This window comes from Oreochromis aureus, linkage group 11, assembly GCF_013358895.1.
Source record: "Oreochromis aureus strain Israel breed Guangdong linkage group 11, ZZ_aureus, whole genome shotgun sequence".
Taxonomy (NCBI): Eukaryota; Metazoa; Chordata; class Actinopteri; order Cichliformes; family Cichlidae; genus Oreochromis; species Oreochromis aureus.
In genome coordinates, this window is record NC_052952.1 from 34,438,029 (window position 1) to 34,464,250 (window position 26,222).

The 26,222-nt window shown below is 39.9% G+C and overlaps 1 protein-coding gene across 4 annotated transcripts in view; it reads left to right on the plus strand.

Annotated features, from left to right (window-relative positions):
- Window positions 1-25,995, plus strand: part of otud7b (OTU deubiquitinase 7B) — a 46,520-nt gene extending 20,525 nt beyond the window's left edge. Inside the window, exons 2-12 of one of the 4 annotated variants that reach the window (XM_039619790.1) lie at window positions 4,751-4,998; window positions 6,169-6,339; window positions 7,034-7,261; window positions 8,540-8,641; window positions 10,325-10,452; window positions 13,613-13,719; window positions 14,049-14,176; window positions 16,119-16,268; window positions 17,324-17,441; window positions 19,574-19,652; window positions 20,407-25,995. In XM_039619790.1, coding sequence (XP_039475724.1) covers window positions 4,914-4,998; window positions 6,169-6,339; window positions 7,034-7,261; window positions 8,540-8,641; window positions 10,325-10,452; window positions 13,613-13,719; window positions 14,049-14,176; window positions 16,119-16,268; window positions 17,324-17,441; window positions 19,574-19,652; window positions 20,407-21,876 — 2,766 coding nt within the window. In that variant the 5' untranslated portion in view covers window positions 4,751-4,913 and the 3' untranslated portion in view covers window positions 21,877-25,995. Of the gene's footprint in view, window positions 1-4,750; window positions 4,999-5,943; window positions 6,017-6,168; window positions 6,340-7,033; window positions 7,262-8,539; window positions 8,642-10,324; window positions 10,453-13,612; window positions 13,720-14,048; window positions 14,177-16,118; window positions 16,269-17,323; window positions 17,442-19,573; window positions 19,653-20,406 lie in introns of those variants that run through there. The other 3 variants (XM_031733672.2, XM_039619791.1, XM_039619792.1) reach the window with 3 other exon arrangements.
- Window positions 25,996-26,222: the final 227 nt, after the last annotated feature.

The following is a 26,222-nucleotide window of genomic DNA, read 5'->3' on the forward strand; positions in this document are numbered from 1 at the left end:
GCCCTGAAGAAGAGACCGTCGAGCTGCTGACTTTGCAAAGAATGCTCTAGAAATACAGTGCTGCCTGAGAAAGTCTTTCTCCCCCGTGTGCCTGCGTGCCTTTAATAATGATAAAGAAACTGAGGGAGGCAGGGAAAGCGAGAGAACTGTGGAGAGGTGTAAGAAGAGTAAACTCGTGACTCATCAGGCACAGTGGAAAAGAGTTCACTGAGTCAGATGAAGCAGGAACACTAGGTGGTGGATGAGCCATGAGACTGGTATTTTATTTATATATATATATATATATATATATATATATATAGGAGTCAGCAGTCACTATAATATATTATTTTGCTCATCAAACTAGTGATTTACATGCATATAGAGTAAAATTTTAAAAACAAACTGTATCTATAGTTACATTTTATTTCCTTTTTGAACCACATTGATCAGAAATAAGGGTGGATAATAAGGCTAGGCCAGGGGTCAGCAACCTTTAAGACCCAATGAGCCATTTGGACCCGGTTTCCACGCAAAAGAAAACACTGGGAGCCGCAAATACTTTTTGACATCTAAAATGAAGATAACATTGTATATACTGTTTTTTTTTTTTTGTTTTTTTTTTTACCTTTATGCTTTGTGTGAACAACTAAAGTGTGTTGTTTATGAAATCCATGAAGTGCTATAGAGAAAATTACATTTTATTTATGTAATTAACACATTTTGAACTCTTAAAGAAATATAACAAAAGGAAAGACACCCAGCTGAACTAAAATGATCCATGTAGCAAACAAAAACTGTTGTGAGCCGCCACCCTTATATCGCCTTTGGGCTTTTTGAGCCTTGACCTGACTTTTAAAAAAATAATTGGAAAAAAAGCACTATGCTGCTAAAAAATGAAAAATAGATATTTGCAAAATTCTGCCTAAATATGTATTTTACCTGGTTAATGTGTGTGGCGGGGCGTGGTCTGCAGCGCTGCTGCAGGGGAGTCGGACGCACCTGAGCGCCACCCGCAATCATGCCTCGCCGCCTTAACGTCTGTGCTCTCTCTGCTGTTGTGATGGTATGTGTTGGGCTGTGAGCTGAAAAGCTACAGCCGGCTGTATGCGTACAGCAACCGTGTGTGAAAAGTGGTCAATAAAGAGATGCTGAAAAGCGTGTTCATGCAAACATCGTCGGGCTGTGGTATGCTTACAATGGGACTTCTGCTCCCAAACCTCTGCGCACAGCGTCTGCAAATCGGGGCTGTACGAAGTCATTTTCATCTTCACGCAGGACTGTAAGCTGTCATCTGTGAGGCGTGAGCGGTGTTTGTTTTTAACATAGTTCACGTAGGAGGATAGCTGCTGACATAATGTGGATCCGAAGATCCATAATTGGCCTACCCGGGGTTGAAAGTTTCGATAAATGCACCGGCTTCCACGAGTGTGATGCTTATTTTGAGCAATAAAAAAATAATAGAATATAATTTTATTTTTATATTTCAATATTAGAATAATCTTCCAATTTAGAACTACAAGTTAAAAAAGAACTAACATAAATAAAATACACTTCAGCTAAATACTTTTAATTTATTTTCCCAAACCACGCGGAGCCGCACTACAAGGACTAAAGAGCCGCAGGTTGCCGACCCCTGGGCTAGGCCATGACAAATCCCTGCTAGTAGTACGTACCTAAATCACTACTTCATTCTTCATTCCTCCTCATCATGCTGCTTATCAAAAAATGGAAGTAAAGTGGAAAAAAAACTCTGCACCACACTACAGTGGATAACAGAATAATTCCCACTTCCTCTTAGGGGTAATTTTTCTTCTTCTGTTACACATATTCTAGATGATACTGAAATATAATTGAGTGTATTATGACTGTATTATAAGCATATATATAAAAGAGAAATTGTTTGCCAACTGTTTGGCAAAGACGGATGGAAACCCTCTGAAGTAATAGTAAAGTGCTTACCAGTTCTGTATTTTTAATGTTGGACTAATTCTTTTTTACCTCATAGTGGGCATTCGTGCAGCCCTTCAGTTAATTGTTTGTTTGAAACTAACTGTTGTAGCTCCCCCTTTTGGAAACAAGGTCTGGACAGCAGCTGGATGGAGCTTATGTCCTCAAAGCCAAAGTTGTGTGGCTTAGATGACCATGTTATGGATATCTACTCTCACTGATATCATGCAGAGCCTAAGAAAAAACAAACACACAAAAACCCCACAGTGAAGCATCCTGAGACCTGAGCTTTTGGTGGACAGGGTTTACGTATGCACCCCTCAAACATTCGCTACGTGTGAAAGGGAAAAGCATTAGTTTTTTCTTCTTCTCTGTTTCGTATCTCCAACTGAATATTTTTGGTTAATTGATCACGTTGGCTACAGCACTCACTTAAACTGTCTGAATATGTGCTGCAAATCTTTACTGAGAAAAAACAAAAAACAAACCCAAAACAAAACAGAGGCCCATTGATTTTATTTGGTCCCAAATTACATTCGTCAGACCAGGGCTATATTGATTCATAGTCTTTGTCTGCTGTGCATCGATTGCCCTCTACATCCTTTATGCCAACGGCCTGTCGATCCTTACTCTGTCTTTATTTCAGTCCTGATGATTTTTCTGTATTGATTTTAGTTCCAAACTGAAGCTTGCTCACTGTGGGTCCTTCGGCTCTGCCATTGAAATTTGAAGACTAATTGATTTCAAACGAGTGAAAGGCATGACGTGTTTCCTCATACCAAACCACTCCCTCAGGCTGTACTTGGATGTGACACGTCTTCACTTCTTTTACCTCTTGCTTTGTCAGACATATGGTACCACATAGTTTGTTATTTCTTTGCTTTATCTTAATCTTTGCTTATTCTCCTCACTCAGTGTACAAGAGTAAATATAAAGCACAGATGTGGCAGCACTGGACTTCAGCTTGTTGGTCCCATAGATAGTATAAAAGATGGACATAGCCACTGGGAAATTACCAGTTGGTTAGTAAAGTCTGGTGAGACTTAAAGGTGTCTGTTTTTGTCACCATCTTGGTTTTTTGAAACTTCCTTTCTGACTCCTGATGACCATAATTTAAAAAATGACTTTGGAATTTTATTCAGTAATACCAGAAACTAGCAGTTCAGTAATTTAGTCCTTAAATGCATCGGGGAAAAATGTCTACTGAGAGCATATAAAAAAAATTCTGAAAGTTTTTTTTCCCCCCAGTTCCAGGAAAGATGCATCACTGTGTCATTATAATTTCTACAAAACATGTACAAGTTGTCCAGTCCCATCTTTTTAATTTCTGGTTGAACAACATTTTCACAGCAACAGTTATGAATAATTTGGAAAGTCGCCATTCTCGTTTGTTGGTTAGTAGACATTTTCTTGGTAAGAGCCATGACCTTTTCCAGTTAATGTTTTCAGAAATATTCATATAGGGTGTTGGTGTTGGTATTTCTGTGAACAAGGTTTCCCATTATTTTCTTGACTGCTTGCTGACTGGTCATTGTGGAGCAATCATAGTCATTATCATTGGACTAAACGAATGGTATGAAGTCTTTATCTGTAGGTGAAGATGCTAAAATGCTGTCTGCATCAACAATGATATTCTCTGGATTTTACAGTAAATAAATAGCAGCTGACCCAGTGGCTGACGGTTACTACCAATCAAAACAAATCTTCTTTTTACATTAAAATGGGAATAAAATTATTTGAAGAAACTTTCAGTTAAGATGGTTTAAATGTGAATAAGATAAATCTTTCAAATATTGTTTCTTTTACATAACAGCACAACTAAATTAAAAAGTTGGAATAAGAAGCTGTCTATATGCAGATCAACTCTTTGTTTAGTTTGCCACAATTTACATTTGATTGATTTCTTTCAAACTTAATTGCAAGCATACAACAACCATGATTTCTAGCAGAGATAGGTGCAGCATGCAGGATGGATATATAGATATATAAATTACAAAAATATATAAATTATAAAAAGTACTATGATTTTATAGATAAAGCTAGTTTTTTTGGTGGGTTAGTAAATATCTATAGGGCCAGTAAATTGCTCAATAGCAAAAATGCAGTCTTGGTGTATTGTAGATATGTTGCAGTTGCGCCTTAACAGAAAATATTGAACAACGTTAAACCAAAGTAAAATTTCCACCAAGCACACCAATCAGCTGTGTGACACTACATGCTCTCTTTAGACGAGATGCAGAGACACTTCCTCAAATAAATGTAGTTTAGTGGGAAACCATGTTGTAAATTATACTTGGTGCATACTCATTTACTCTTTCAGCAGGTCATATTTGCAGGTGTGATTGAAGCACTTGTTTGTCTTGATTCCAGATTTTACAGGGATCATGAGTCATGACTTTTAATTTTTTAATCTGTCAGCTTCTCTGAACTCAAAACAGCTAATTAGAGAGTCTTCATAAAAGCAGCTGAAACCACACAGTAAAGTTTCCTACATGACAAACATCACACCTCGCAGAGCTACTCGACTTGTCATTTGACTCCCGTTAGTTTCTGAGCAAACAGTTAGTGAAACCTGTGCTCTTTGTATGCCTCTGCTGTTTTCATGGGCGGGACAAGTGACTGTGAAAGGTGTCAAGTTCAAAAACAGCCAGGCCACAACAGGCTTGTATTTAAAAAGGGGTTGAATAAGGTCATTATATCACCCCTTGCACTCTTTTCATTTCTTATAAGCTGATTAATGTGGATGTTTAAACTCTGATGGGTTATTACCTGCAGCCTATCTTACTTTGTCTTCTCCCCCCCCCCTTTTTTTTTTTTTCAGGTGTGGCTGACAGACTAGCTGAAGATAGAGGCCGACTCCACCTTATCCATTCGCTTTGCTGCCCTGTCGGGGAGAGCAGAGTACAGCTTTTTCTTTCTTTCTCTCTCTCTCTCTCTTTTTTAATGCCTGGATGCAACCCGCCAACTTGTGAATTCATGATCACATGACCGTGGATATGGACGCAGTCCTGTCCGACTTTGTCCGTTCTACTGGAGCTGAACCGGGATTGGCCAGAGACCTGCTAGAGGGTGAGTTACTAAGGATGGTAGAATTTCATTACAAATATTAACAATATTGCTAAGTGATGAATGCAGAGGCCAACATGACGTTTCCTTTCCCCTTCCTTAATGCATGTTAGTTCAGACTGAGCCTTAATTTAAAGTGTAGTTTATTGTTTAAATTAAGACTTGAACTTAATTATTAAGACTAAACAAGCAGCAGTGTTTTAATTATGTATTTCACTATGTATGAAATAGTTGGCAATAGATGGAGCCAGGCATAAAGCTTGCTTTGCTTTATATTTATGCTTCTCGCACTGGTGGTTTGATGTGATATTTATTAGCTTTTTGTCTGCAAATAATTAGATTGAGATTAAATGTCACTTTTCTTTCACAGTAGTACGGTGATTAGTGCTTGGTTTGAATCTTCTAACCTGTTGGGAGTTTCCTGTGTGGAGTTTACATGTTTCTTCTGGCCCCGTGTAGATTTATCTGTGGGTTTTCCAGCTTCCTCCCACAGTTCAAATAAATCCTTTTTTTAGGTTGATTGGTGGTTCTAAATTGGCTGTGGATGTGAGATAAACAAAGTGTGTGATGTTTATAGAATAAAGAACTGTATGAATGCACCACTTTCTTCTAGTGGCTTCCTTTAATGTGAAAATACAGATGTAAAGCAAAAACTTATCAGATCTGTTTGTCTTTACACTTTGATCCCTTCTATTTTTATTCTGTTAATTTCATTTCTGCTTCAAGTAAACTAAAAAAAAGCAGAAGTGGGGATGTAGTTATAGAAAGTAAACTGGAGATGATGTTCTAGGCAGTGGACTCAGTAAGTGCTTTTGACTTGTTACTGTTAATTATGCTATCAAAGTCTAATAGAATGAAGGTATTACTAGTGTCAGCAGGGCTCCTGTTGCCTAGCAGCAGCACAAGTTGCAGATAAGAATATGGGTTAAAATGTAACAGCAACATCAGCAAGACAGCGAGCTGAGGTGTGCTCCATATTCTGATATTTATCCAAGTAAAGGAATGTGTCAGCGGCCTTTGGGTACGACACAAAGCCCGTGTTGCATTGACTTGTGTTAAATATTTAAACTGATGAGGAATCAGTCATTTGCTTGCCAAAAAGATTCAGGTAGTCCCGTTGGACCGGTTAACTCAGACAGATGTTTCTGTCTCTCCCTTCCTCTCTCTTCGTAGGCAAAAACTGGGATTTCACTGCTGCCCTCAGTGACTTTGAGCAGCTGCGACAGGTGCATGCTGGGAACCTGTCGTATTCATTCACAGAAGAGCGAACGTATCTGCCCCCTGAAAAGGAGATGGCTCGGGTAGGACGGCCTATACTCCATCGCCAAGATGAGGTGGTGCAAGGTGAGGTTCTCAGGAAGTGAGTTAGTCCAAAATATGAGTTCAGTTTGCAGTTTATTAGGTGCACCAACTTAATCTAAATGTTTTGACTACTACAAACATGCAGTGACTACATATCAGCTGATAAAGTGACAACTACAGAAGGTGTAAACCTCACAATATTTTTTTAATCTGGTGCTCGCAATGGAGGCTTGAGTGTGTGAGTTGGTGCAGTTCAGGAAACCAGATTCCCAGATGACACAGGGATGTAACTGCAAAGGTTGGAAAAGATGAGAAGTTTAAACTTTCTGTATTACTTTTTCATGATTAAGCACTGATATATTATTTTGTATTTCTTTTTTCCTGAATAGCGACGGCGGTTTAGTAGACTGCAGTAGTTCCAATATGAGTAAAAATGGTTGCAGAGCTCGGTTAATGTCACAGCTTCTGTGATGACCACAGTGTAACGCTGACAACAGCAGCGAACAGCTTGTTTTGGGTTGTTTTTTTTTTTTTCAACCTGCTGCCAAAAATAATGTATCATTCCTGAAGGGTTACTAATGGAGTGTTTCATTCCTTATCAAATAAAAACACTAGCAATTGTCCTACCACTTAATATTCCAGTCTACCCTGAGACTAACCATAATAACTACAAATCATAATGTGCAAATATGCACTTCGTGCAACACCTTTTATTTTTTCTTCTCTCTCTCTTTAGCTACAGAGAAGCGTTTGTCGAGGGGTATTTCTCATGCTAGCTCTACCATCGTTTCTCTGGCCCGCTCTCACGTCTCGAGCACCGGCGGTAGCAGCAATGAGCCTCTTCTGGACACGCCCCTGTGCACTTTCCAACTGCCAGACCTCACTGTGTACTGGGACGACTTCAGGAGCTTCATTGAGAGGGACCTTATTGAGCAGTCCATGATGGTGGCCTTGGAGCATGCCGGTTAGTATAACTCTGTACCATACATGAGATTTTAGGCTTCACTTGGTTGCAGATAAAAGACAGTTCTTACTCCCCGCATACTTTTTAAGTGACACGTGTGTTCGTTGTTTCTATTCCAAAATATATTACCTACTCCTGCATTTATAAGACAACAGATGTACTACTTCTGTTTTAAATATTTGGATTTGAAATCACGGTATGCTGTTTTTAGGGATGTTTGTTGTGAGTGGTTCATGTTAAATTACCAACAAGGGTAAAATGCTATTTTGCAGTGGTAACTTGGCCCTTTGAAGAACTTTTGTTGTTACTCTGACCCGCCAGAGTGTCAGCTGGTGGTATTGTGAAATATATTTTGAGACATTTCTTGTTTGGTCCTTGCCTCTCTGTCTTCTGTCTTCTCCGTGTCGTCACCCTGCTGGGCGGGGAGCATGGACAGCTAAGTTTGTGAATGTGATCATTTCAAATTTATACCATAGGTGTATCTACTAAACCTCTTTGACAAGTTCTAATCTCAGTGACCTAGACCTAAAGGTCAAAGTTCGAGATTCTGAAAATCTTGTGAATGTGATAACTTGAGAGCAAGGTCTTCTAAGATGTGTTTTCTAAGACGCTGAGCAGTAACACTGGCGGTCGCCAGTATTTTTTTTCCCTTTCTCCAATAACTGCCCCACCACGAGCCTAGTTATGTTTGAAGTTTCTTCCTGTTAAAAGGAAGTTCTTTGTTCCCAACCTTGCCAACTGCTACTCAAAGGAGATAATCTGATTATTGGGGTTCTTCTTCATCTAGTATTGTAGGACCTTTACTGTTGATTACTGTTGTTCTGAACTGGCACTGGATAAAAGTGAATCAAAATTTGTGTTGAATTTCTTATTTTGTGCTCACCTTGTGTGTGCAGCTAGGGCAGAAAAATAGAGACAGTTTGCAACATCATTATATAAATTGTGAGTTCAACAGTAAACACAGAACTGATTTAAACAGCTCTGACAGTTGTAACGAAAACTGAATACCTGTAAAGGCAGAGGTGTTGTAATCACTAACTCATAATTATAGGCTTTGACTTTCGAAGGTGAATTGTTTCATTCCAAAATAAGACAAAATGACACACTGCTGAGACTGCTGACACAAGAGGAAAACCTTCTCTGGAAGTCTTTTGACTTGAAAATCACATGTTGACACAAATATCTTTTTGAGGAGTTGCACAGCAGTTGTTTTGGATGAATACTTCACCATATTTGTCATGCAAACATGTGAGTTAAACATTTCTTATTTGCCTGCAGGGCGGCTGAACTGGTGGACAAAAGTGGTTTCAAACTGCCAGAGTCTGCTACCTCTGGCAACAAGCGGAGATGGAAATTGCCTGCTGCATGCAGCCTCGCTCGGTGAGTATCACGGGCCTTTCAAACAAGACCCCAATACAGTGTAGGTTCACACTCCATTACCATTCATTAAGGGAACTCCAGTGTTAGCTTAAGCACTAATTGCATTTTACAATGTTGCCGTGCACGTTCACTTTGCCTTTACAACCCACTTAGGAGTCGTAGCGCAGAAAATTAATAATGCTCCAACTGTGCACGCATTGTTCCAGACTTTTTTTTTTTTTGTTCATCAAGAGATTATACAAACTTATATACATTGTATTGTATGCATCTTACATGACATATTTTCTCAAACATTTCTTTCCCAATCATTTTAACTTTTTCTTGTTAAACAAAAGAGAAATTAAAATACAAAAAACATCATACCAACACAAGAACAGAAAATTGAGGAAAAAAAAAAAGAAAAAAAAGGAGAGGAAAAAAAGTGAGTAAATTAGAAAAAATATTAAATAAATATATAAAATAAAGTAAAATAAAATAATAATAATAAAAAAATTAAATAAATAAAAAATTAAAACACTATATAAATAACATTAAAAAAAATAAAATAAAATAAAAAATAGAAGGGGAGGGGGGGGGCTTAAATCCTATGCCTACCTTAAAAAAAAAAAAGAGTAAATTTCAAATTCTTTTCAATCTAGTTGCAGGGTGGGTAAATTGCATTGTTCTAAGGAAAAGATTTGAGATATTCCACAAAGGGTGTCCACTTGTGGATAAATTTTGCAGAACTACCTTTCACTGTGAGTGAGATCTTCTCCACCCTCAAGAATGTCCGGACAGTATTAAGCCATTGCAATGCAGATGGAGGCGTGGGAGATTTCCAAAGAAGTTAAATACAGCGTCTAGCAAGAAGGGAACAAAAGGCCAAGATCTCATTTTGCTGGGGAGTTATATTAAGAGGGGTCTTTGGAACTCCAAAAATGGCAATTAGAGGGTCTTCTTGGATCTGAATTCCAAAAACCCCTGAAAGTACAGAAAAGAAATCACTCCAGAATTTGTTCAAACTCGGACAGAAGAAAAACATATGGCTTAGATTGCAAGGGGAGGTGTGACATCTGTCACATTGGTCTATAATTGAAGGAAAAATTTTTAGATAAACCGGATTTTGAGAAATGGACTCTGTTTATTACTTTAAACTGTATAAGCTGTAGCCTAGCACATGGTGTACTTGAACGCATGATGAGATTCACCTTATCCCACCATGATTCAAACAGTTCAACACCTAATTCACGCTCCCAGGCGGTTCTGATTTTACCTGATGAATCAGATTCGGTCGCCATAAGCATACAATATATATTTGATAGAGGTGATTTTTGATTAGGCCTAACAACCAGAAGGTCAACCCATGGAGGATCAGCAGGGAGAGTTGGGAAATTTGGAAACAGTGATGAGACACAGTGTCTAATTTGCAAATAGAGAAACAAGTGAGGAGGTAGGTTAAATTTTGAGGATAGCTCTGAGAAACTAAGAAAGACATCATCTTTGTAAAGGGCTCTCATGGTTTTTATGCCTCTTTCATGCCATTGTTCCAGACTTTTATAGTAGGTGTGAGTATAATATTATTTATTTGGGACATGACAATACAGAAAAAACCCTGAAACATCTGCACACCTTTATGATTAGATGCGGTTGTACAAAAGATTCTGTTGATGTGTGTTTAACGACCTGATTTTGTTTCTATTGCAGGTATGTGGGGCTTTCACGACCGAGACTTGATGCTGCGGAAGTCCCTGTACGCGCTGATGGATCACGGGTTGGAGAGAGAGGCATTGAAGCGCAGGTGGAGGTGGCAGCAGACCCAGCAGAACAAAGAGGTCTGTCACAGAGGCTGCACATTAGTCTTGGTTATCTTTGTTATTCCCATGACTGTATTAGGGCGGTGCACAGAGAAGTTGCTAGGCAAGTTGAGGCTTTACACATGCCTTACATGCCAGATAATTCAAGTCAGCCTGCATAACATTTGATATTTAACGAGCACCATGCAGTTCCTCCAGTGCTATACAGCCATTAAGGATGATGTGTGTAAAGTAGAGGAGATGAAATGGCAGAAGATGAAGGGGCAGCGCTAGTGCACAGAATAAGATAAACGAGGTGTAGTTTGAATTCTGAATCATTAGAATTTAGTTTTTGTTTTTTAGTTTCCTCCACTACTACTACATTTTTAACTGTAAATACTTTGGCTATGGACAAGACTGTCTTCCTCACTGAAGTTTATCAAGTTTTGAAAATTTAATTAACTTTGATTTACAATAATTAGTAAAACAAGACATGGGGTTGCACCAGGAAGGGCATCTGTGGTAAAACTGCCAACTCAAACATGAGAAAGCCTGTGGTACAGGAGCAGCTGAAAGGAGTAAAACAAGGTACTTTTGATAAATTGTCCTTTGGCCTTCACTTTCATTAAAAGAAAGTTTTTTTTTAAATATATTTTTGTAAACCCCTTACCTTTCTGAATTCACTCTGTGCCTGGTTGTTTTATGTTTAGTTTAGTTATTTAAGTTATTCTTTGTTTTTTCAGTTAAATTATAATTAAAGTACAAAGAAATCCCATCTTAAATTGAAACTTGTAATAAATCTGACTTAATTTCAGTAAATCTGTTTTCCAGCATTTTTGACCAGTATTTAGGATTTATTATTTTTATTTTTTACATTTATTTTTAATTGTGCAGCAGTGCTCTAGATTAAATTCAAACATTTGTAGCAGTGCTGTTGTTTAAAAAAAAAAAAAAAAAAAAGTGGCACTTGCAGGTTTAGATATCAAATCAAATTTCCATGTAACTCATTATTGGTTAACTAACTTTTAAAAATTGTTTTCCACTCAATTTTTTACCGTGAAAAGTCACCTTTGTCCTATTTTTTGCAGCCATGGCAACATGGCTGATGGCTGTATCAAATTCAGACATTGATTTTGAGATAGTTTTATCACTCTGAAATGTAGCTCTAAGCACAAGTATCTCCACCTTTTTTCTTAGTTGCATACTGATAACGCTTTTTCGCAATGTGGCAAAAACAGGATTTTAGAGCCTGTTTTACACAACACAACTTTTATCCTATTGAAAGCTTAAAATTGTAGCACAGCAAGTATGTTTTTTTTTTGTTGTTGTTTTTTTTAAGTGGATGCAGACAGCATGCACATACCCACAGTAAGAGGAGAAACCACATGAATGACTGCATAATGTTCACTCATTCTTCAGCAGAACGTCTGAAGCGTCCTCAAGGAAATCTTTAACCAAACACGCTCTAGTGGAGCTGCTCCGTGGGCAGTGCTCGGGCCTGTGGCTGCTCTGTGTGAATTTAGGTCATTGATTTTATTTGGTGGCTGTCAAAACTGGCCAAAAATCAAGTTTGACCATTCATTTAAACAAACACGCACAGGTCGGACCCATTCGAATATCGTACTTTGTGCATTAATTCCACACGAGTACAAAACCAGAGTTTGATATAACTACTTCTATAGCTTCTATATTTATTTCAATATAAAGATGTCCTTTATAAGCTCTATGTACCATTAACAAATACAATTATTGGGTTAAGCTATAGAAGAATGGGCAGTCGATGCGCTGAGTAAGCTCTGCTGTGAGAAACATGGAATAATCTTTTCCTCAACATAAAACAGGAAAAATTCAAACCACCAGGGACCTGCAGCACATGAAGTTTTTTTTCACTCAACTATTCATTATTCAGTAAGAAGAGTTAAAGTTCCACTATGGTGACTAAGTTTGTAATGTTTACAGACAGGGCTCTGAGTGTTAATCACTCTCTGTTTAGCAGTGTTGGGTTGTGAACTATTTACCATCATTATCACACAGTTGTTGTTGTTGTTGTTGTTGTTACTTCCTGTAAGTGTGGCAGTGACACAGACATTAACATCTGTATTAGGTCTCTTTAATTTTCTATAATAATATTTTTAATATGCAGCATAAACACGTGTCGTTGTTAAGCAACAAGGTAATACCGCTGTGAAACAAAAGGTAATATGCTCTAATTACATCTGGCTTGCTCATTTTGCTAATGTGATAGCTTGTCTGCTGCCAGTGTAGACCTTTGTGTTTTTCTTAATTTTTAATAGCTCATAGTTGGTTCTGAAGTCTTCTCTCCTTCCTGCATTTCGTTAAAGTGGAAGCAGGAAGGAAAGAATTTAAAATCATTAGCTCAAAGTTTAATATGAAAGCTCACTTTTACTTGTGATGGCAGAGCAATGCAGACGCACCAGCACAGGTCTATATGCAAACAGCAATGTCACTTATGGCAGGAATTCAACACAGTACTATAAATTTAACCTTTGAGATCAGCAGCTTGGATAGAGTTAAGTTCACTTATACTTCTGGGTCAGAGCCATGTTATAACCAGAACAGCATTTTAACCCTGCGCCGCAACATTCAACGTAACCTGACATGCATCTCCCAAGAAATATAAGTACACATCGGGTCAACCCATACCCCAACGTCTTGAATGGCGTGGAAGGTTGCGGTGTAGGGATAAAAGGAGTTTCCGGTTACTGCTCAAGTTAAGATGTAAAGTCTAAATCAAGCTTTAAGTTGACATCTAAAGTTCATATGGAGCTTTAACCTATTCGGCATGCCTGTCATTTAACATACCTAGGACGCGTTTGCCTTGAATTGTTCAGCTGATATTTGTCCTCTTATGTTTCCTAATTGTCAGTTTATCTGCACACTCGATCACTGCTCTCTTCTCATGCCAGCAGCAGTGCAGCTTTTCCAGATTTTTCCACAGATGACTATTGATTCTCGCAAACCAATGTCAGTTTAATTTCATAAAATTTAGAATATGTGTTGACAGCTCTGCTCTGTCGCTGCTGCACGAGCGACAGTACGTTTCTAAAGGCTCTAGGCTCAGTTGTCTGCATGTAACCTTGAGGTGAGACGCCATAACGTCAGTACATGCTTTTGTGACATTTGACACGGCCTCTCTAAATGGCAGTTGTGTTTGTGTGTGCCCTTCTTTTCTCCTCAGTCTGGGCTGGTGTACACGGAGGAGGAGTGGCAGAAAGAGTGGAATGAACTGTTAAAGCTCGCCTCCAGCGAACCGAGAATACACTACAGCACCAACGGCACCAACGGGTAAGGCCTGGCCCGGACAATGCAGTGACTGTTAACCCAGCACACTTAGTCACAGTCATGTTTTTATTCATGAACAGACAAGCACACTCACAGTCACAACTGAGTGACCGGCCCTCATTAGTCCATCTGCTTTTTTACTGTGGCAAACAAAAGTCCACTGGGTGAATACAGTGACTGTAAAGCTATAAAAACCAAAGCCAGACTAACACAATGTGGTTTTTAAGTTTTACTGTTAACCAAAGTTTCGAGCTGGCAGTAAAAAAACTGTTATCTTTGCTTTAAACAACTATCTCTGATAAACAAGAAACTGTTTCTGTTGTTGTTTCCAGGGCGGAGTCTTCAGACGAGCCAGTTTATGAGAGTTTGGAGGAGTTTCACGTCTTTGTCTTGGCTCATGTCCTTAGAAGGCCCATCGTGGTGGTCGCTGACACCATGCTGAGGGATTCGGGAGGAGAGGGTAAATAAGCCTGAAAGGATTTTTCATTATTTCAGTTTCAATTTAGTTTTATTGTTTTTAAATGTTCCATTTTCATTAGTTTCAGTTTTTAACCTGCAGCCATAAAAGGCTGATGAGGGATTGTTGTCAACCTGCCGGGCGTGCGGCGTGAACACCCAACTTTCTGAGCACTATAACCCGAGAACGAGGCGATGTAGGATTTTCAAATTGATGCCTTAGCTACATCTACTAAAACTCTTGGATGTTTGAATAAACCTTAAACTCAAGGTCAGAGGTCAGGTTTTTGGAAAATCTTGATGCCACTATAGATTTTTAGGTTTTTATTAAATGCAAGTTGTAAGTAGTTCAGAATACTTATTACAATACACATGTGAAGATGGCCCTGTCACAATAAATATACACTCAACTGCCACTTAATTAGTTACAGCAGAAATTGACACTCATTAAGTCAGACAACATTTACTGGCTGACAGGAGTGGCACACAGTGTGGTCCTCTGCTGCTGTAGCCCGTCTTCTGTTTTTTTGTTTTGTTTTTTGGACCATCGTCTATAAAAACCTTAGAGCTGCTCGTGTGGGTCATCTTGACTATATCTACGTGCCTAAATTGCTGCCATGTGATTGGCTGATTAGATATTTGCATTAAACTGTTGAACAAGTGTACTCAAAGTGGACGATTACTGTCTGCATCAGTGGGTGGGATTGTTGATTTGACCAAACTGACAGAAATCACAACTAAAGGTGTTTCCTGTATGTTTTTTTTAAAATTCCCAATGACCCGCTGAAGCTGTGGTCTGCACATTGACAGTCGTTCTGTGCACATGCTGCAGCTTAAAGCTAACAGGCTAGCTAAGACAGAAAGCGATGAAATGGAAAGTTGTTGATGGAAGAAGTTTTCAAAAATGGTGGTGCCGGCCTCCTTACACGAATGTAGCAGGGCCCGTTTATTTTCTGTCCACTTATACCCAGAAAATGTCTTTTTCCCCTTCAAAGAACATAATCTGTGTCTTCATTTGGATTCTCGAATGTCCAGCTTATGAAAGATATGGAGTCACAGACCAGAAATGGGCTTTTCATAAAGTCGCAGAACCAGAAAGCATTATCAGCTCCAGCACAATAATCTCAAAGTGATGTAAAGGCTAGTTTTATTTGTATGAGCAGCCAGTTTATAGAAAAACTCAGCTGTAGGTAGATCTCATTTGCTCAACTAAATGCAATTAAACTTTTGAGGACTTTATGCTAACCATAGTGTACGTGAGATGATTACATGAGACATTTTGGATTAAATTAAAGCATGTAAATAACATTTGTGTACTTTCCAGCGTTTCCCTTAGTGGAAATTAGTTGGGTACATTCACAAGGGATTAAGATTCCAGATGAGCTCAGCTTTTTTTTCAAGACTATTTTTCTGTGAGCAGGACTGTAGATGTTTGTCATTTACAGATTAGAAAGCTGAGGCCAAACAAAAGCTTTGAACCAGATAATCTGTGATTCATGATTGCAGTATTTCAAGTGAACTCTGCCCTTCTGATATCTCAAAGATAAAACAAACAGTGTGAACTCCTGGCAGCCTTTTATGTTTTCCCCATGCTTCAGAGGGTTTCTCTGGTTACAGCTGGGCTGTGACGGCTTGCCTGTCTCATCCCAAGACAGGTCTCACAAAAGACTCATCTTAATAAGATTAGAGTTTCATTTCCTTGCGGAATAAAGGTTAAATAAATATACTGGAGCACTTTGTTTGGAAAAACTAATGTGAAACCAGCATTCTTGGAATAAACTAAAGCATGAACAGTTTGGTTGATTAAAAATCTTCCAACAACTGAGGTATTGTCCTTGTATATCTTTATTGTTTACTCATATGTTTCTGTTGTGCTTTACTGACTGAGAAACAAAGCTGAGGTCCCGTTTCGCAGATGTTTAATGTGTTTATTACTCGCCCTCCAGCTTTTGCTCCCATCCCGTTCGGAGGCATCTACCTACCGCTGGAAGTGCCTGCTGCCAAGTGCCACCGCTCTCCGCTGGTCCTGGCATATGATCAGGCGCACTTCTCTGCTCTGGTCTCCATGGAACAGAAGGACAGCTCGAAAGAGCAAGGTGATGCTCTCCATCATCCTTTAAAATGATCGCATAAATATTGATTCCTTTTTCAAAGGCTGGTAGTAAGCAGCTGATATCTTAAAGCCATAAAGGAGAGTACATCAATCAGGGGAATGCTTATACAAATATTCCCCCAGAGAAGTTGATGAGTTTTCTAGTAAGCACTAGGGGCTTCTTTCTTACTTTACAGCTCGGTGCCGCTGCTTGATGGGGAATTCCTTTTTGCGTATTCTTCTTGGTGATTTATTTGGGAATGGTGACTAAAGGGAACTAGGCTTTTGAGTATACCTTGTGATCCATGGAGCTCAGCTCCACGTTGGGGTTAAAATACAAGATGAAAGATGTTATCAGGGGTCCAGTAATGATGCTAACTGGGATATTTTTTAAATGGTTTTTTGTTGTTGTTTTTAAACAAGTGAAAAAAATGATATTATTAACACTAGAGCACCAGCACACTCATGTGTAGATTTGTTTTCCATTTAGTCACAGCTCTCTTCTCTTTGTGTAAGTACTGCACTCTCGCCTGAACTTGGCTAAACTTCGGTGAATGCCTCTGACAGCATTTGCACACTAAAAAACTGCCCACAAAAAAACCCCAGTGACCCCAGGAATCCAAGGGTGTGCTTCTGGCTCGGACGTGGTTGGTCTGCTCCTTCACTTTGTGACTTCTTTGGCGTGCAGTGAATCTTGGGATAGGTCGAGTCACATTTGTGGGGAGCCTTCTTTATACTACTCCTGATGCAGCCTTGGAAGGATTTGCAATCAAATAGGGACGCAGCCATAGTCTGAATTCCCATGCTAATGTCAATAAGCATGGGAATTCAGACCATGCAGTGTTTTAATGTTTTCTGATTGCAAGAGTGGAGTCTGAATCCTGTTTTTGTGCACAGTTTACATATCTATACTTGAAATTCACTGCACAGAAAACTCAAAACCATCCAAAGCCAACTGCTAAATATTAAATAGGAGATGAAGGATGCTGTTTGCACACAGTCCTCTCTTCTGTAGGTGTATTTTTATTGTTTTCTGATATTTATTCTTGTTTCCACCAGCAGTTGTGATCCCTCTCACTGACTCAGAGCACAAAATGCTGCCACTGCACTTTGCTGTGGATCCAGGGAAGGACTGGGAGTGGGGGAAAGATGACACAGACAACGTGATGCTAGCAAGGTACAAAAAGATTTTACTTTTTCTTGTTTTTCTTTTTTTTTTAAATCCAGCTTTGGTTGTTTGTTCTGTTTGGTTTGTCGGTTACAAAGGACACAACTAACAACTAGAGTGGCACATGCTCACTTGTGGGTGCTTGCCCTTATTGACAGCTGTCTCTTTAACACCGAGTCTCAGTGTGTAGGGATTGACTGCTGACTCCAGATTAGTGACAATTAGAGAAGCGTCTGAGCTAATCTATGAATGAACCAGAGGAACGAGCACTAAAATAGCCGCTCTGCAAAAAAAATAACCTTCCACCCTATTTACGTCAGTGGGTGACACCAGAGGTCTTATTTAGATGAAACGGCGGGCTGAGATGATGTTATGTGAGTGGCTGTTAACATTGTTTGAAAAGGTCATTGACTTAAAAGGCCATAGCACATCAAGAGTATACGACAATGAGATGCTTTTAGTGATTTTGCCATTTACTCCACCATTTAGAGCCACGTGAGTCTTTATTTTATTTTAACTTTACCTTTAAAGAGCACATATACTCATTATTTCCAGCTCCGTCTTTGTACTCCGGGACTCTTACAGAGCAGCTATGAGTCACTGTTTGAATTAATTCCTTATTTTGTACAGGAGCTTATTTAAAGTGACTTTTGGTTACACTTTATAATACCCATCATTAATTGTAAGTTGATTGGCAGTTAGAAAGATGGCTTATCTGAGTGAAAGGGCAGGTTTACAAGATGGTAATGAGACCTGCTATGACGTGTGGTTTGGTCATGGTGGCACTAAAAAGAAAAAAGAAAAAAAAGGAGGCAGAGCCGAGCCAAAGATGTTAAGATTTTTACTTGGAGTGAGCAGGAATGACAGGATTATAAGTCGGTACATCAGAGGGATGGCTCAGGTCGAGCGAGGCAAGGCTGAGATGGTTTGGACATGTGCAGAGCAAGGACAGTGGATAACTTGGACAGATGATGTACATGGAGCTGCCTGGTAGGAGGAAAAAAAGAACACCTCAGATAAGATTAATGGATACAGTGACAGAGGACATGCAGACTGTTGGCGTGACAGAGGAGGATGCTAGGGACAGGGTGAGATGGAGGCAACCCTTAAAGGCAAACTTTGATGACATGCACACACGGTTTTATATGTCACGTACTTGAAGTTATTTGCTTGTTTACGATTGTAAAACATGGAATGAAAGACATCTGTCTTTTTAACATGTTTAAAACAAGTAATAGTAATATGAATTTAAGCCAACCACAATTATATTTATAGATGAACTGCAGTGTTTAGCTATCCTGGGTCAGTTATTATGCTGTTATTATTAGAAATAATAAAAATATCCTTTATTGCTCCTCTTTGGGGAAATTCATGTGTTCCAGCAGCAAAGTGAAAGATGGAGTATGCAGATTCACACACAAGTAAAGAATATAAGATAAAATACAAGAAATAAGTACAGGGCAAATTTACAACACAAGAAAAATAAAATACAGTAAATGTTACATTAAACAGCAAATTTACTTGTTACTGTTTATTTATTAGCAATAAATTTCTATTAATTAACAACAATGCTGCGTATCCGAGGTGACCATATTAGAAACATGGTTGCTTAATGACATCATCCAGAACCAAAAATGAAAGGAAAAAAAAAAAACATCAGAAACTGAACATTTAGAGCAGCTGAAGCCTGAACTTTAGGCTCTTGGGGGATTACTTACACATATGCTAACCTCCTTATTTGATAGATATAGCTGTAGATGTAGGTTCACTCTAAGAAGACAACTGACTGGTATTTATCACATAAAACAACTTGGCTTATGTTCTGTTTTTTTGCTTTCACCTCTTGTTCTCGCTGTAAGACCTAAATCTCTCTTCACCGCTGTGTTTTTGTTGTTGACTTCCCTTTGCTGCTTGTTTTGTATCTATTTTTCTGCCCATTATTATGATGCTTTAGAATCCAGCTCATGACTGTTGTCTGTGTAATGACAAAAACATTGTTACATTATAAAAATAACGTGATCGGCTACCCAAACAACAGTAATTACTTTTCCATTAGCACAGGAAGCCCTGGCAGAAAGTTCCCTCTCACTGAACTTTACCTTGTTTTTCTCTCTCTCCCTTTCCTTCCCCCTTCGACCCAGTGTGGCTCTTTCTTTGGAGGCCAAGCTCCAGATGTTGCACAGCTACATGACGGTCACCTGGCTGCCCCTGCCATGCGAGGTAAGGATTTTTAATCTAGCACTTCTTTTGAAATGGCTGACAAGTTAGCTGAGGAAGTTGGCTCAGAATTTAAGACTTCTTTAGTACTTTGCCAGACAAATTTGGTTTTGGGTTTTTAGAAAAGGAACTAAATCCTGATGTAATCAGATAAATGCTTCAGGGGTTGGTGATGAATGTTAATTCCTTCAATTATTACAAACAAGAGCAGAATTTCTTTCCTTTTCCTTTGGGCCAGCTCTCCCTCCGACTGCTGTATATGTGAAAACAAACAACAGTGGCCCGTTCAGGTCAAAAAGTCACAGCATGCAAACACTATCACAAAGCTCCTCTTGTGTCCCACGTGGTAACGTCAGGAAGCTTGGACGAGCAAGTTCATAGCAGTTTCATGGTTATGCTACGAGGAATGGCAGCAGTACATGAAGCCCTGTGTTGTTAGAGGGAGTTTTTCTGTTTCCACAGGATAGCCATGTGATGGCATAGTTTCTGAAAAATGGTGCATTTATCTGATTTCAGTCACCGCATCACTGCAGGTCATGTTTGTGGAAGTTATATGACATCTGGACATGTTGGGGTTTTTTTGTTTGTTTGTTTTTTCAGCATTTGGGAGCAAAAAAAGAGCTTCTTGAATCACTTTCTTCATACATTGCCTTTTTCTGCCATAAGTGTGGTGGACCTTGGTTATGTAGTTGTATAATTTTCTCCTACTGGTCTGCAGTATTTTTCACTAGAACTTGTTCTGCTTTGTTTGTTGCAGCAAGCCCCGCTGGCCCAGCCGGAGTCTCCCACAGCATCAGCTGGAGAAGATGCCCGGTCGCCTCCTGACTCCGGAGAATCGGACAAGGAGTCTGTCAGCAGCAGCTCCAATGGCAACGGAGACACAACCACAGGATCAACAGTCAATGGAGGGGGATCTTTGGCCAAGAACAGCTCCTCCTCTTCATCTAGTTCATCCAGCAGTGGATCAGCAGGGAAGGACAAAACTAAGAAGGAGAAGGACAAGGATAAAGACAAGAAGAGGGCAGACTCTGTGGCCAATAAGCTTGGCAGTTTTGGAAAGAGCCTGGGCAGCAAGTTTAAGAAAAACGTGGGTGGGCTGATGCCAGGAAAAAATGTTGGAGCTGGTGGTGCCAAGCAAGAGGGTGGGGAGAAGAAGAAAGGCTCATTTAGAGGGAGGAAGGGCAGCAAGGATAGCTCGCCTTCAGCCCACGCCTCTGAGGATTCTGGGAAAGGCTCTCCCTCCTCGGGCAGCGAGCGTCTCAATGGAGCCGGGAGCAGCATGAGCAGCAGTGGTGGGAGCAGCACTGAGAGCGAGCCCTACAAGTACAGCGCTGATGTGAAGGTCAGCCTCGGCATCCTGCGGGCTGCCATGCAGGGGGAGAGGAAGTTCATCTTTGCCAGCCTCCTCACCACCAGCAACAGGCAGCCCTTCCAGGAGGAGATGATCCAGCGCTACCTCACCGATGCAGAGGAGCGCTTCCGGGCTGAGCAGGAACAACAGCGCCGCGAGGCAGAGAGGAAAAGCATCGCTAACAGCCTCCAACCCCCCAAGAAGGAGGTGGTTGGTTGTTCAGAGCTAAGTTACCGGCCTTACGAGCCCAAAGAGGAGCTATCGGAGAACTCGTCGCCTTCCTTCAACACGCTTAAGCTGTCTCCTTTGAGTCCCTCTATGTACTCGGCTGTTGTGCCCATCCCCAGGCCCTCCTTCATTGACCAGCCTCTTCCTGCAGCCTCGCTGACCCAGCATCTTCACATGCATAGCTACGTTGATAATCGACGCCAGCTAGCTGGTGGCTCCTCAGCAATCTCTTACCCTGGCCTCCCCTCGTATGCAACCCTCCCCCGGCACGGCCCCACAGCACAGCCTCCCTCCCATCCCCAGTACAATAACTCGCAAGGCCCTTCCTCCCTGAGTCCTTCCCGCCTCGCACCCTCATATCCCCCCGAATTCGACCCACCGGACTACCCTGGGGCTGAACTCACCACTGGGAACTACACCAACGGCTTCCGGGACATGAGCTCCAATCTAGACTCTCGGAACGGGCAACCCCCAGTCAGACACTACTCGTTGGGCAGTGCCAGCGGATTGGCCGGCCTGCAGTCCAGCCGCTGTCGGACACCCAACTGCAACTACTACGGACACCCCGAGACAGGCAACTACTGCTCCTACTGTTACCGGGAAGAGCTGAAGAAGAGGGAGACAGAACCGGCCATCCACAGGTTCTGAGCAGACCTCATTGTGGCTTGAATTTGACGAGTGGCCTTTTTCACGACTGGAGCAGATCAGCCTGTGGATGGACGAGGGAAAGGGCAACCAGCTCCCTCCTCTTTTATTCTTAGCCGTGTCATTACCTGTTGAAAGTACCAAGTGAGGCTACATACCTACAGGATACACGAGGTGGTCTTTGACTGCCAGGGTCACGTTAGACCGTAGAGTAAACTGCACTTCTGTTACATTTTGCTGTGGCTCTTATGCAGGCGTTGTGTGTGTGTGTGTGTGTGTGTGTGTGTGTGTGTGTGTGTGTGTGTGTGTGTGTGTGTGTGTGTGTGTGTGTGTGTGTGTGTGTGTGTGTGTGTGTGTGTGTGTGTGTGTGTGTGTGTGTGTGTGTGTGTGTGTGTGTGTGAGAGAGAGAGAGAGAAGTACAAGCTCTCCTCAATTCTTGGAGTTGGAACGCCTTGCTACTATCTCCTCCTAGTGGAGCGAATGTATATGGCAGGCATCATACATGACACTCAATACATGTACAGAACACACATCCACACTAAGTAATACTTACACTACAACATAAACAGAGATGCAAGCACAAACGGAAAAGGCATGAGTGTCTCTGCTCCATTTGTATTCTGTGATGTTTGGATTGGTTCATTAAGGGATGTTTGAAGTCACATCTGGTTATAAGGTGATTTCAGTGTTACAGATACAGATATTAACACTATTATTATTAGATGCTTGTACCTCGGGAAACAGCACAATTAATCCTCGTCGAGTTGCTTTTTTTTCCTCTTTTGTCGCATAAAATGCACACTGAAACTGTTGTGTGATGCTCATGATAAGCGTTCTGTAGGCTGCTGCGGTGCTAATGTTACAGAATGCGTTTAAGACGACTGCTCTGCACTGCACTCATTTGGGCAAAGTAACTATCACTTAAAAAATTCTGCATTTTTGTCCAATTCTGTAAATTGGATTATGAAGATGTCAGCCCCCCCCCTTTTTTTTTCTTTAATATTAAGAGCTATTGACCAGGTCACATGATTGACCAGGCATTATAGAACAAAGACAAGATAGAAACATAATACGATGGTAAGGTACTGTCCTGGTATTTCTTGTGTTTGTTGGAATGTTTTTCTTTTTGTACTCGGGTCTTCCTGTTTCCTGTTACTATGGTTGATGTTTGTGTGGCCTCGGGATGCAATAATATATAAAATGTGAGATGAAACTTAACGTTCAGAACAGCAGATTTTTGGAGACAACAGTCAATAACTTAAATTAGTTGAACATTAGTAAGCACATTTTGGGATTTTTAGGAGAAAATTTATGGCTTTGTTACCAAACATATTGCATTAATCAGTGGCGATTTGTCTCTCCATGACGCAAACTGACACAAACACTCGCCTGGATGTGAGAAACTGACATGGTATTAACAAATTCTGGTTATTTTTTTTAATATTAATTTTATAATATTTTCCCTCTGTTCTCTCTGAAGGTTTAGAAATGTAAAACATGTTTTATGTGGTCTCCCCTGAAATTTTAATTAATAAGGTGTTCTGATTAATTAGCTGCTTATTGGTTTGGCTATTTACTGCAAATTCAGAGGTTCTGCTGAAGTTTTTTTTTTTTTTGCATTCGGTCTGTCAAAGTCGGTTGTTTTTGCACAAATTTGAGCACTTTTCCTTATGTCTGTGAACTCAGAGCTTTACTGGTTTTTAGTTGGTCATCACTGCAGACACTGCCACCTCTGGTTCTGGGAAATCAGAGGCCACGGGTCAGAAAGTTTTCGTTGCAGGACGCAGAAGAACTCCAGCATTTCTGTGATAGTGTCACCATCTTGCTCAGTGTCCCAGTTGCCTTTTTTCAGCATTTGCAAACGAAGAGGCCAACTTCAAGTATCCACTGCTTGCCTGCAGTTTTCACAAATACTGTCGCCAAAACTCAGCAAATTATTTCATGAGTCTGATGAAGTGTTCAGTTTGATTTTTGCTTTTTTTTTTCTTTAAGGCTGTTTTAGTTGTTGACAAATTAATTTCTAATATTTGTTATTTTCCCCCTGTAATTAAGCCATGGTGATTAACTTTGACAGAGCAACTCTGGTTGTTGTACTCTTGTTGATTCAGTATTTTCTTTTCAGACATGAGATACTTGACATCATGCTGTTATTGCTTTTTAACACTGGCGACACTGATGGCGAGAGCCACTGTGTACATCCATATGTGCAAAATACTTTACGTCAGCTCGAGAAGTCTGACTGTGATTAATTCGCAGTCTGCACCTCCACATCAGATTCAGAGAAAGAGGTCTCTCTCTTCTGGACTGAGAAAAGAAAGAAGTATTAGTATCAAATAAGTAACACAGTCGGAGATGTCATGAAGTGGCTGTAATTTGTGTTTCTGGTTTTCTCTGATGAGCTAGTGTCAGTCAATGTTTTCATTTTAGTACAATTCCCACATTTCTTACAAAACCTAAAAGAATACAGTAATCCTCACCTGCAGCTGGAGCACAGCTGGAGCACAGCTGGCTCCCGCGTGACCGGCCTCAAAAGAAAGCGTCTGTAAACCTAAACTGGCAACTGGCAGTTGGCCTCGTAGATTTGATGTTGTGACTTTTACAGAAAAGCGATCAGGGTGTCTGCAAAGGGCTTTAGAGAAGCACAATTCAGTCTGCAATACACTGCCTCTTCCAAACGAGGGCGCCCTTGTTGTGTTTTTCTTGGTTTGTGCTTTTCTCTCCTGCAAACCTGCAAACACACAAAAACCAAATGTTTCTGACTAATTTCTTCAGGCTTAATTTCACTCTGTGTAACACATTATTTTCTCTAATGCTGGTCAAAGGACCAGAATTTCTTCAGCTTTTTTCTTTTTGCTGTGCTTTATAGCTTTAACAACATTAAAACACTGAAGTTTCGCTCTTTCCCCAAAAGGCATTTGCTGTGTTTGTGTGTCATCATGTGTTCATGAAAGTGGATTTGTTTTCATTGAGATGAGACCCGACCGGCAAGTGTTTCTCTGAGTGGTGACGAATGTTTTGTTTTTTGTTTTTTAAATTTAATTATTTTTTTATGTGTATGTGTGCATACTCTTTCCTTCCCTCCATAGTAATAATTAGCTTACAAACCTTTTTTCAATTTTATTTTTTTTGCAATGACATGGATGCCTCAGAAACATGTAAAACATCAGACTTTACAGGCTACGAACACTTTTTTGTATTGAAGAAAAAAAACAGTGAGAGGATGTATAAATATGTTCGGAGTTATTTTTGTAAGCCCAAAGTTTTACAGTGTTTTTAAAGGGTAAGAATGTATATTGTTGGACATGAAAACAGGTCGGGATTGTAAGAGGCTGTATTTGGGGTACAACTGGTGTTAAGAATGAAGACATTTTGGCTGTTGAAGGTGACCCTGCAGACGAGCCTTTTCGTACTCGAGGCTCTCTCATTGCAAACTAATTTCCTCAATGCTGACCTAATAATTCGAGAATATATATTTATAGTGAGATTTTTTTTTAAAATAGGGTTCCTTGTGGAATGTTTAGTTGAAATGATTTTAGGATGTTCTTTCTCACATGGCTAATTGTCTAGCAGTCTGACTTTTATTTTATTGCTTTTTTTTTGTTTCTTTAATTTGTAAATTAGGTTTTATTTTCTGCAGCAACCATTTGCTGTGCTAAAACATGACAGGTGATGTTGACCCAGCTTGTTTCCTCCAAACCAGAAGAGAAATGGCTCAGAATTAGTTCGGTGACAAAACCGATCCGATTATATTTTTCTATATCGTCGACACTGTCGTTTCTGTGAGCGCAGAAGATTCCTCCTCAGAAACATTAACATGGAATACTTTTGAGTTGCATGGGACTGAAAATGTTGCATGTAAATGGCAAACCATTCTACCAAATTTGTGCATTATCTGAGCTTAATTTCAGCTGTCCTGGTATTTTAGTTGGCTTTATTTTATTTTTTTTGAATAAACATTTTTCTTTTTTCCTTTTAGTTTTGAGAGGAGAGCTCTAAGGCTGTGTGACAGTGCAATCTGGACAGAAAGAACATCAGATTTTATGTTAGGTTGTTGTTATTATTATTATTATAATTATTAATTTTTTTGCACCGTTTGAATAAATTCTCATTGTATTAAAGAAAGCTTTGTTTTCTCTTTCATGTGCTTTTCATAAGCAAAGTTTCTTTTGTAAAAAATCTGCAAATTCTTTAGTTGTAAAAGTTAAAGCCACAAAGTTTGTGATATGAAATAAATCCATAATGTTGAAGAGCTACTGCAGAATTGAATGCACCATGAGTCCATACACCTTAAACCTAAATTGGGGGACCAAGCATAGAACAGTCATCAACAAGTCATCCTCACCTCACCA